This window comes from Homalodisca vitripennis, unplaced genomic scaffold (assembly GCF_021130785.1).
Source record: "Homalodisca vitripennis isolate AUS2020 unplaced genomic scaffold, UT_GWSS_2.1 ScUCBcl_334;HRSCAF=2093, whole genome shotgun sequence".
In the NCBI taxonomy this organism is placed as follows: domain Eukaryota; kingdom Metazoa; phylum Arthropoda; class Insecta; order Hemiptera; family Cicadellidae; genus Homalodisca; species Homalodisca vitripennis.
The window spans coordinates 23,352-36,771 of NW_025776444.1; the positions used below are offsets into that span (position 1 = coordinate 23,352).

The window sequence follows — 13,420 nt, forward strand, 5'->3', positions numbered from 1 at the left end:
CAAGAAAGCCATGTGTTGTTAAGTCTCGAACTTTGGTAATAATTTTAATATAATCTCGTATAACGATTATACAATAAATCTTAATATAATCAAAATCGTTATTTCTATTGTCTTTGCTGGCAATACTAACTATCCCATAAAGGAGGTATGTACTTAGTGGCAGTTACCATATTCACAAACTTGCGTTATATTGCATAATAAGGCAATGCAAATATATACATTTTAGGACTACGGTGGTTTTAGAGAGATGAACGGAGAAAATACCAAAAATCCAGGAGATTCCGTCATTCATGTGGTTGCGTTTTATGAAAGCTATCTCAAGATAATCCACATATAACTTTACTAAGAGGTTTTATTGGTTATAAGCCTCTTCATTGGCGACCAAACTATTCCTAATGATGAATGTATGCACCTCTGTGTAAATGGTCGATGTTTTGTTATTACGATATAGATCATTTCTATTACTAATATAAAGCCTAGTATGAAAATGAACCTAAGTCTAATGGGAATAAATCAGATTTTCAATGTGTATTAATAAGTCCAATAAAATTTTCAATAATACGACCTTTTTTGCTTTGTAGCTAAATACAATTAAAGCGTTTTTTGGAATATTCGCTGACTCCATCTAGGAACAATAAACAAATAATCGTGTATTAGTCATTTTTTTATACAATGCTTTCGTACTTTTTTATGAAGCCTGTTAACAAAACAAAGTTAAAGTATTTTTGTAATAAACCTTCCTTGCAATATTCACTATTTAATACTTAATATTAGAAGCAAGTATATTACATGTACACGCTACACTTTATAGTGAAGAAGGTGAGAGGTTAGTGCCCAGAAATTAGATTCACACACCGGGACTCGAACACGAGTCCCTTGATAATAACATAAGGTGGTAACTTCTCAGGTACCAGGGATGATTCTGGCGTATTTTAAAGCTGTAAACATGTACTAGTTATATATTTTTTACCGTATAGGTGTTATTTTTACCGTCTATATATATATATATATATATATATATATATATATATATATATATATACATATATTTACATATTCTAATACATTTTTCATTGAGTATTTTTACACCAGTGAGTTTAAAATATTAATAAAAACGAGATTATGTGAAATTTTATCGTAAAGTTCATGGTATTTCAGTTAATGCTTTCTAAGCTTTTAAAAGTAAATTAAAGATGTCTTATTTAACATGCGAAGTTAGGGCTAAGAAGCCTTCTCTAACACTTAAGTCTTGGGACCAACGGTTTAGAGAGGTGACTTCCGAACTACCACCAAGGACAGGATCGCTCAGCGGTCACCCATCCAAGCAGTAACCATGTTCGACGTTACTTGATCCCATTATCTTGCGATAACCGATGTACACGCTACACTACGCCAATGGCAGCGCATTATTAGTTTAATTAAGTTAAACTCCACTTTCACTTCCTTATTTGTAATATTCTAGACATGTATAAGTTTGAACACTTTTGAGTTGTTCAAAAAAATAACCTGCACATTATTGAAATTTTGTCGTATTAATTGAATTTTAAAAGCTTTTTATTGCTTGTTAATAATAAATTATATTTAAAATGAGCCATCTCCCTTAACTCCACGACTACGTGATTGTAGAAAAGCTGTTAAACTGAAAATCGTGTGACCTGTGTCCGTCATTATTTTTTTATTGTCTAAAAACATAAAAACACAATATTATTATAAACGAAATAATGAAAAATAATGAATTATTGCTCGTATGTTTGTTGAAATAAGGTATTGAAATTAATTATTTACTAGATAATACACATTTAATGAATTTACTATACATCAGGCTAGAAATCTTAATTACGATTAAAGAAGAAATTTTTCGCATGCTGTTTCTTTGACTCTGTAAAACTGTAATTAAATTCCGTTGATTAAATCACAAAGAATAAGTATCAGCTTTTAATAAAAGCCTTGGAAGCAATATCGTGTTTTATTAACCTATCAGTTTTGAAAATATTGGGTATTAATTAGTTAATAAATGTAAAACAAAGTGTTTTGTTTTTGCTTTGTATTAACGAGTTATTTTTAACGGGTCTATAATATCAAATTATTTTTTATGCCAGGAAAAGACCTAAAAGTTAACTTTTTCTTTTTTGGATATGCATAAAAATGCCGATATTTCATACAGCGTATCATGAAACGGCTATGAATTCAACCAAAAATATATGGAAAGTTTAAGAAACGTAACTTCGTGTTATTTTAAAATCTGAAATTGAACAATTATTAATAGTTTCCTAGAAGGCTAAAATTGTGGATTTTTTACACATTCTAGTTGAACTTACCTACGCTGGATACAACACAAGCGAACGTTTTATTATACCTTGGATACCCTATTGATGTAAGTGGCACATCACTGAACACACATTTCGATATATCATAGTGGGAGGATAGATCGAAAGGTCTTGTCTATTGCGGAGAATAACTGTTTGAGTGGGTAGAGCTCCCTTAATGTTAAATAAATGTTATTTGACCAGCATTTAATAAAATAAATACTTATATAATAATATTTTCTGTAGATGGAAGTTCTTAAGTTTTTTGTATATTTATAACATCCCCATCAATATGAGCACTTCCATTGTCTTGCGTCTGTAAGTCTAAGCGATAATCCAGTTTCTGCCCAAGTACATTCCAGCGTGTCGGGTGTAAGAAAATGCTGGTACATAAATTCTTCCATTATGTCTTAAAGGTAAACGCTGATTGACTTACAGTAAAAACGGTTTTTTACATGTATCGTACAAAAAAATCTAATTAAGTAGTGTAATGTTCTTCAAAGCCATGAGATTGGACCTGTTTGGAAGACGAAGATTCGGTGCAGCACGTCAACAGCACTTACTATACGATGGAATTACATCCAGTTAAAAGAATCCAGTCTGACAACGCTGACATACAAGAGTCCACATAAAACATTGCTTAGGGAAAGTCACGCCGATGTTCGATTGTTTCATGAGATGATTATGGCCCCCGAAATCCTACAATTTTTCTATTTTAAATCCTACTAATATATGAAATTTTGCCTTTTCTAAAAACATGATTCATTTTTTAATATATTAGTACTCAGTTTTTTTATTAATTATTTAATATACAATTTTATTATTGTCAACATTTTTATTCACAAGACCAGTGTTTCTCTTAAGTGATTCACTTATACTCCCACAATAAGTACAAGTCGAATTAAAAATACTTGAGCTTAACCTATGATTGCAAACTCGGCATACAAACTAATTTACAGTGTCCCATTTGTCAAAGACAAAAGTTACCGTATGGCTCAGTCAATATCGTGTTTGTGTCTTATACACAGTGACCGTTAGACAAAAGCTCAAATTACCGCTGTCTCGGTCAATATGGTATTTGTGTCTTATTCGTAGTATCAATTTGGCAAAAGCGAAAATTACCGTCTGGCTCGGTCAATATTGTGTTTGTGTTTTAGCCTAATCGTAGTGTTCATTTGGCAAAAGCAAAAATTACCGTCTGGCTCGGTCAATATTGTGTTTGTGTTTTAGCCTAATCGCAGTGTTCATTTGGCAAAAGCAAAAATTACCGTCTGGCTCGGTCAATATTGTGTTTGTGTTTTAGCCTAATCGTAGTGTTCATTTGGCAAAAGCAAAAATTACCGTCTGGCTCGGTCAATATTGTGTTTGTGTTTTAGCCTAATCGTAGTGTTCATTTGGCAAAAGCAAAAATTACCGTCTGGCTCGGTCAATATTGTGTTTGTGTTTTAGCCTAATCGTAGTGTTCATTTGGCAAAAGCGAAAATTACCGCCTGGCTCGGTCAATATTGTGTTTGTGTCTTATACACAGTGTCTAATTGACAAAAGGGAAAATTACTGTCTGGCTCAATCATATTTGAAACTTATCATTATATAATTAGCTAATTTATTTATTTATATATATATATATATACATATATGTAGATAATATATATAAAAAAGTATATATATATATATATATATATATATATATATATATATATATATATATATATATATATATATATATATATATATATATATATATATATATAAATGGTGTATCAAAAAGGTTAGGCTGACTGTGCATTTTTATGTGTGATTCTAAACTAAAAATGAATAACAACTTTTATTCTATTTCTACTTCGTTGAGCCGTTAACCACCATTGTGTATTTTATAAAGTAAAAAACTAGTAAAGGTAAAGAAAACAAATCTGGCAGATAAGTTTTAAAAGGTAAAAGGAAATAGAAAACAATAATTGTATTTTTTCATTTTATTGCGTCCGTTGAAAATTTGTTGTCAAATAATAAAAGAATTTGTATAATTATAAGAAATATACTAGACACCAACTATTTAATTACAACTTTTAACGGTACTTGTTTCATCGGAATCCGTCAAGTCATAAGCGAGTACAACTACTTTAACGGTACGGGGGCACAAGCTGTGACCAGCAAACATTTTGTCTTTTCATAGGCTTCAGATATTTAACACAAATTAAACAATTTTACAATATACCAAAATATTTTCAATTTTCATAATTAATTCAACGGTACTTTTTCTAACAAAAGCCGTCAACGCATAAGCGATCACGAACACTTTAAAGATACGCTTGCACAAGCCAGGAGTGCTAAACTGATGTCTCAACTGTGATAAGTTTGGCACTCCTGGTTTGTGTAAGCTCTTCATAATATTTATATATTTATTTATTGAAGATCTTAGACGCGCTTACAATATATATATATGTATACATACACACACACCGAATGGACGAACACATGAGGATGGAGATATCTGGCTAAGTAATAAATATTTGGTATTATAAAGTTTATTTATACTTAATTATTGCAAACAAAACCTACAAGCACCACTTTTTTATGTTGAAACAAAATTATAACTTGCCACATTGCTGCCCAAATAGAGAATAAGAAATATTTTATTCCAAACTTTGTACAATTTTACAATAAATGAAATTGTAGAAATACTAGCCATCTGAACAAGTAGCGATGGCTAGTGCAAAGATATCTTAACTATGTGTTTTACACTGACAGTCAGTCTACATAATTATCTTCTCGTGTACCTGGTCGACACCACAGCACTCGCAATCTATGCTTGAAAAAAATAACTCTTTATACAAAAATAATATATACTTAAAAAAATTATAAAAGTAAAATTAAATTAAAGTATTACACCACAGAATTGTTTCATCAACCACTTCTAAGTGCAAAAAGATACTCTATTTTAAATAAAAATTAAAGTGTAGAAAATAACACAATCTAATTATACCTGTTTCTATCTATTCTATATCTATATCTATTCTACCTGTTTTTATTTGCAGCTTACGATAAAATCGTAAATAATTAAGTTACGTCATCTTTAGTCAGTAACCATTTTTTAACTTAAGCCAAAAACTGTTTGCAGTTTTTATTGTTTATTTTAAAGAAATTTGGCAATTGATTGAAATTTTGGGGTCAAAAAAAGTGAAAATCTTTTTTGAAATCGATTTTTTACTTTAGGATGAGTGTAGAGCCCGCGAGAGAAATAACGTATTAAAATTGTATCCGTAAGGGCGGGGGACTTGTGGTTCCATGGTTACAATTTTTGTTTAGGAATTTTCCCTACGAACTTAATCACTTATGAAAACTTTATTTAATAAAATAACTTCAGTTCACGTTGATTCAGAGTAAACAAGCGGCGTCAGCATCTTGACTCGACATTGCGCGGAAAAGGAAAATTGGATCAAAGTAAAATCATTCTAGGACTCGAAGTTTGACTTAAAGATAGACTCTAAGTTGGACTGTATATATTTGTTGTCATCCTTATACCACTTGATATATATGTGAATTTTCTTGGTTTGGCCTTGCATAGACAGTTTCAAATCAGTTGCAAACCCTAACTTTTCCACCGCTTTCAGTTTCAAATACATGTATTAATTCAGCAGATCGTAAATAAATACAACAGTTGCCAAGTCGGTCGGTGAGCTGCGGTGTGATCAATGGTTGCTCATATTTGATTGCCGTTAACCCACATTCTGTGTCACCAAATATTCATTGACACCAACAGTTTACCTGTTACACATTCATATGTGCTTTTATACAATGGGTGAATGTATTTTGAAAGTTCAGTTGAGTTCTATTTTGCTATACTTTATCTCAGCGTCTGGTATCTAACGCTGTCTCAGACTCGACTCCTGAAATCTGGAGTCATGTTTGTCTAAAGAGATCCAAAGAAAGTTGGCGAAGAAGAAGCTCAAAACGAACCTTTTACATCGTTTAGAAATCAGAGACACCTATAAACAGGTGAAGTGGAGTGATATTTTAACATTGAAAACGGTCTTGGGAGATAAATAAATAGAATAAACAAGGATTTTTAAAAGTAAGTTACATTTTTATCAGGTGTCTTGTAGAATTGCACTTTTGGTTTGAGTGTATGATTCTGCCTTCATTTGATCTATTCTAAAAATTGTACTAATACTTTGTAAATTTATTCTAAATACCCTTCAGATATTCATTATGAGATTAGCTAAAATTGATCTGGTCCTAACATAAAATGTCCAAGGACGATTAGAGATATTTCAAAACCTAAAGGTAGGAAATAATTGTATAGTTTAATATTTTATTGCTCCGAATAATACGGACATCTTAAAAAAAAACACTAAAAAGTACAACTGATAAATTTAAAAGAAAATCTGGTTTTTAAGTGTTTCTTTATGAGGTAGTTTAATGTTATAAATTCAATAAAAGGCATAGATTTTGTAAAATCAGATATTTTCAGTCCATTTACTTTGAAATAAATCTACGTAATTTTTACTCAGCTTAATGTAGGCTATACAGGAATAACACACCATTTTAATTAAGGAATATCGGTGTATTATTGATCATGTACAACTCAACTTATTAACGTGTCAAAACATTTACTTAGTCAAAATGTATTAAAACGAAATTGTTTATACTGTTCAAGACCTTACGCTACTCAAGTAATAGTTCAGTAAAAAACTTAATAAAATATTAGTGATTTTACAAAAATATATAGTATAATTTTTTAATTCTTTGTTATTTTTCTTAACACTTTAGTATAGGATATAACATGGCAAATATTTAAATTCTAAAGCTTTCAGTTACTTCTTAATCTTTTACAACTATTGTTGCCGTACAAAGCATTTTCCGTGTAGAATTTTTGCTTGAAAATTCGTTCAAATGTTTATTTTTATTTGATTCCTTCCATCCACTCACTCTCCTATTTTGTCTAATAGGAGTCTTTTACTTTTCACTCATAGTTTTATTAAAGGCAGAAAGAGTATTTTGAATTACCAAAAGAATGGTGCTATTGAAAAGCCTCTAAGGAATTACAATTTTAGATCAGTTTCATAATTAAAGAGAGCGTAAATGCTTTTTTAAATCATAGCTGCATGTATGGGTTTTGATAAAACAGCAGTACTGGAGCAGAACGATCAGCGCATGGTACACAATATTGGTCACCTGATTGTATTTGTAGAAAAGCTGTTAATCATTCACGTAATCCAGCTTATCGGCTGCTGCCACTACACTGATACTGTAACTGTGTAATACTGCATCTAGCACAATAGCATACAATATTGCGAGCTTCATCGAAATACTCTATTATGGAATTGAAAAATGTTATTGCGCTTGCAATACCTACTTACTTAACTTGGACTATTATCGTTCAAATATTACTGTGGTAAATACTATACATTTATACCTGAGCTGTATGGACTTCACACTCCATAGATGGCAGTCCAAGCTATCGTCTTTTCTGTTTCTCAATTGATAAGATTCATCTCTTGTGGAACTAACACGATAAAAAATTGTCATTATTTTAAAAACAACTGTGAAAGTAGTATGTTTAATAACTAAGACAATGATTGTTCATGGTAAGTTAATTGTATACATATAAGTTAGAACTTATTTTTAAAGAATTATTAATACACTGAGATTAATTAATCATTGTCTTCAAATATCCAGATCTAATCTCTTTGGATAATTAATTAATTCCTTTAAGTTACAAGTGTTAGTACTGAGGCAAACAACAGGGGATTCAATAGTGTAAGAAATTCAGATATTCTCAGCTTCCTGTAATAACCATTATACAAATATTACGTAATTTGTCGATTAGAGAGTTCACCCTTTGATTATTAACTCAAAGAAAGACATTAGGTTCTTTGTAACGAAAACCGCCCTTTGCTTATGTTTCATACAAAGCGGTAGATTATATTACCTCAAAAAAGTCTGTTGTTTTGTAAAAACACGGCATGACTTGGTGACACCTACTTTTTAATATGTATCATCCAAGGAAGCGTCTAATCCCTTGAGTACAAAAAAGTAATTAGTTGAATACTTGATGAAAACAACAATAAATTAATAACAGTACAAAACTAAAGATAACATGTTAAAATGGTCAACACTGAATAAAAGGTTTCACAAATCCAAGACAAATTCCGACTCCGCCAAATACGCTTACGAAGCGCTAGTGTTTAATCAGTTAATAAAGTGCGGCGCAACGTTGTCACGTAAAAGTACCCGGGGCATACTAATCTAATTAGGTTTAACCTTGTTAAACATTTGTGTTAAACTATACGTCAACTGTTTATTAACACGATAGCTAAACCTCTGCCCGTTGTTTTAAACTTATAATGTCTTGATAATTAATAGTCCTCACATTGACAACGTTACTGAAAATCTACAACACATCAAAAGTACGTAAACTAGGAAGAGTGACGTTGTGAGTAGCTTGCTTAACAGGCTTACCAACCCTGACCTTGAACTGTCTCCGAAAGTATAAATACCTGCAAACCTGATACAGTACAGTTGAGCCCTTGTCTTCAAAACTCAGTACGCTTTATCCTCATAATTCTTTAGTTCAGGCTAGGAATTTTATATATTTTTATGTACGTAATTAGTATCATATACTTCTCAGTGCAAGATAGATCCATGGCCCTCTATGATTCTACCATAAAATTGCGATTTGTGACTGAAGGACTTCCTTATGTACTTTATTTTCAATGGTTACGGGGTTAATAAATTTATTGCTTGTCTCCTCAAATTGTAGAAAAGGAGAGAACGGTTTGTTTCATCATGCTAGTAACTGTTCCCTCCTGTTTTTCTTCTAGCAAGTGTAAGTATGCCTCCCCACAATGATAAAAGAAACCATATTCTACAATGCAGAATAAGGTAATTGGTTTGAATTCATCACTGCTGCCATCTATGTGAAAAGATACATAGATACGATAGCTGATATGTTCATTCTTGTGAAATACAAGCCTACTGGGATATTGTATTGCACGTCGTGTTCACTGACTTAGTCAGCTATCAAAAACTACATATGTACAGCTATTTTCCATATGTCCAGTAAATAAGTGTTCATTAAATTTGCTTTTTACAGTATATTGGGAGTGTTATTTTATAATTAGGTAACTAAGTACTGTAGATGACTACATTTTGACCACATTTGTCCAATAAACTTTTTATGTTTAAGTATTAATCATCCAAACATCCAACATTATTCACAAACTTTCGCATTTGAAATATTAATATGATGAAATACATTTTCAGTTACTCTCATGGGTTAGGCTACTGCATGATCAGCAAATCACCGTTCCCCAGGATCAAGAAGATTGTATTGTTCTTGATCCTGTAATTCCTATTGTCTGTAATTATTCAAGAACGTTTCAGAATAAAGTGAAAAGAATCATGTTCTAACCAATCTGAACTTTACATTTAAGTATTACCAAAATATGTCAATAACATTTTAGATTGCCTGTAAATTAATATATAAATTATTTCTGGCTATGAAAATGAATTATTTGCTGTTATAAATTCACCATAATTGTAAATAAATATGTGGTTTTAATGTAAATTAGTAATGAATATCAGTAGTAGGTGGTAAACGAGGTCCGGGTTGGATTAACATATTTCATACATGAGCGTATTTGCTTTCATCACGAGTAGTTCATCCATCTTAAGCGCCTCGTACTTGAAGTCTAATAAACTAATTTTAATTAAAACGTGCATCAGTTATTTTCATAGCTACCGTGAAGCGGTATAGAATTCATGGCAATTTGTGTCTGTATTTCTTTATGGAGAATTTACATGAGAGTTGCTTGACTTTCCGAAATTTTAAAATAGATATAAAATCATTATGAGGCACGATAATAACGCTTTTAGGCAAACAATAACAATACAGGGTACTTAAATAATCGTAAAAATTCTGAAAGGAACGATACCACAAAGAATATTAAGGGGTCTTGAATTATGAAATGCAGCAAGTTTTTGTATAGAAAAGAAATCTTTGAAACAACTGCTTTACTAATTCAATTGCGTAACGTAGTTTTCATTAATTTGGTGTAAAAAAATATAAATGTTTAAATAAACCGTACTGAGGTGTATTACTCCGGATGCAGCAATTAAATTTGAAATTCCAGTCATAAAGATTATTCCGCAGTTAATTTAAATCTACATGTATAAATTACAGACAAGTGAGTAATGTGGGTGATCTTTGATTGTTGTTCTATTACTAACAATATTATCCATGAAATTTAAAGAAAGCTAGTTTGTTGGCAGTCTAAAACAAAAATGGAAATATTTACTTTGATTTTATTGGCTGATTGTGTTTGTAAACCAACTCGAATATGTAATAGCTAGAGATTTTAAAATCTTTCGATTCTCACATTTCTGGGCGGGTTGTTGTGTACATTCATGACATATTGTCTGACAGTGCCGCAGTTACTAAGTGTTAAATATTCATTCACACCAAGAGAATTCATTCACTGTCTGCTTTTCTCAACAGTAAGTCAAATACAAGCAATCAAAGTTGGTAAGTTTTCATCAAGTGCAGAAGGAAAGTGCATTAAACAATTGGCCAACAATCCAAACTCATTAATCCCAAGTCCTCGTCCATTCGAGAGAGGATAGAAAATTAAACCAGATATATTTCTCCGCAAGGTCGGCGTAAGCCGCACCATGTAACAGGCTTTCTTTAGTAGCATGCAGATGTCCTCCGGACAGACCGCCAATCGTACGGGAAAGAAATATTTTCTTTCCCTGCAGAAAAACGAGACGTTGCGTCAGCCTTCTGAGTGACTATACTTCAATTATTAATTCTTTCTCGAGTTATCTTGTCATACTTTTTTAGGGGAGAGTCCGCTGGTATCGGACATACGGTGGTATCGGACAGTTTGTGATTCTCATAATTGCCGCGTGAGTTCAGCACTTGTCAATAGTGTTGTGCATTCCTCTAGAGGAGGAACCAGTCTGCTCGCCATCTTGAATGGTTTCTGTTCGGTGTCTGTGAGTTATTTCATTTTAAGTGTAAGTGAGGTCAGTGGGCGCTGTATCGAGTTAACTTTACACATCTGTACCACTTACGAATGTAAGTATATCTTCTATCACATATATTAATTACAACTATTGTCTATTACTTATTCAAACTACAAGTAGCTTAAAGATCTATTTTAAACAAGGTTAGGTATATCGTCGTTTTTTGTAACCATGCCATTCTGGTGGTATCGGACACACTATATTCCGGTGGTATCGGACACTAAAACGTTTTCTTGATAATGCCAATACATCTTATGTATCATTTCACGGGTGCAATGGGGAAGATACGGGGTAAGTGGACTGAAGAAAGCATGAAAGCTGTTGTGCAGAGCGTGTTAAAGGGAGAAAAATCAATTAGAGAGTCTAGTCAAAGATACTGTGTTCCCAAAAGTTCTTTGTCAGATAGACTCAAAAACTTAAAACGTGGACAGGAAGCCGTACTAAAACCTAATACAGATAATAAAGGTACTTTTCAGCGTACTTTTAATGAAGAACAAGAGCGTATGTTGTATGAACATTGTAAAAAATTAGATGCCCAGCTCATGCCACTTAACAGAACTGAATTTATGAAACTTGCGTATCAGTTTGCCGAAGTTTTAAAAGTCAAGCATCGTTTCAACAAATCTACAAAAATGGCAAGGAAAGCATTTTATTACGATTTTATGACTAAATATGAAGATTTAAGCTTAAGAACAGCTCAATCTACAAGCTTACAACGTGCTGTAGGTTTTAACAAGGAACAAGTGTCAAGATTTTTTGACAAGCTAACTGAATTGATGACTAAATATACTTTCCCACCGTCCAGAATATTTAACGCCGACGAAACTGGCGTTTCTGTTGTACATACAAGCAGTCTTAAAGTTATTTCGTCTAAAGGAAAAAAACAAGTAGGTAAATTGACAACTGCGGAAAGAGGTCGGAATGTCACAATCTTACTGTGTATCAATGCAACTGGCGATCAATTTATTCCCCCATTATTTGTATTGCCAAGACAAAGAATTGATGTTGAGCTTAAGAAGGATGCTCCACTAGGTAGTATTTTTGATGGACAACCAAATGGCTGGATAACTAAGGATGGGTTCTTGAAATGGTTAACCTTATTTCAGGAACGAGTCAAATCAGATGAGAAAAGTCCTGTCCTGTTAATTGTAGATGGCCATGGTAGCCACAAAGATTTAGATGTCATTGTATTTGCTAAAGAACATCATATTCACATGATTAGCCTTCCTCCACACACATCACACAAAATGCAACCGTTAGACAGGGCCATCATGAAGCCATTCAAAAATGCATATAACGAAGCATGTTCTTTGTGGATGAGAAGGTATCCTTTGATGAAAATAGCTCTCAAAGACATTGCTGGCTTAGTAAATGAAGCGTTCTTGAAAATATGCCGAATGGAACTGGCAAAATCAGGGTTTGCCTGTACAGGAATAAGTCCATTAAACCCTAACATATTTACCGATCTGGATTTTCAGGCTTCATTGTTCTCTCAGATGGATACGGATAGCCAACCAGAGAATGCTTCCGGACCAGAAACATCAAAATCCTTGTGCCAACCCGAACAGTCTAGTTTTCTAGATTTAACTGTTCCTGGCACATCAGCCAAGTCACCTAATGTCTTGGAAGCTATCTCACCTCTCCCCAGCAGCTCAAATTCAAAGTTTAAGATTAGAAAAGGAAGAGCTGAAAAAAGTGAAATTCTTACCTCAACACCTTACAAGTCTCAATTGAAACACGCCGAGCATTAGTCGAAGAAAAAAAGATGCAAGCAAAAGAGAGGAAAAGGAAAAGGGAAGAAAAAATTATTTTAAACGATAAAAACAAAAAAGGAAAACGACTACTGATCGGAAGAAATATTGTAAAGAAAGGTAGAGTTCTTGAAGAAACGCCAAAAGTTGTGTCAACCAAGCGAACTTTAAATTTTGATGGGGTCTCTAGGAACGACAACAGAAACAGTGACACAAACTGCATTATTTGTGGTGAAAATTTCAATGAAGACTGGATTCAGTGCAGTACTTGCAAAGGATGGGCTCACGAAAACTGCGCTGATCTTGAGGGAAGTGACCTATTTTACATATGTGACA

At 32.6% G+C, this 13,420-nt stretch overlaps 1 protein-coding gene across 1 annotated transcript; it reads left to right on the forward strand.

Annotated features, from left to right (window-relative positions):
- The first annotated feature begins 11,608 nt into the window (after positions 1-11,608).
- On the forward strand, positions 11,609-13,084 carry LOC124370574 (MFS-type transporter clz9-like). The gene has a single exon (XM_046828867.1). The coding sequence runs from the start codon at positions 11,609-11,611 to the stop codon at positions 13,082-13,084; it is 1,476 nt and encodes a 491-aa protein (XP_046684823.1).
- The last annotated feature ends 336 nt before the right edge of the window (positions 13,085-13,420 follow it).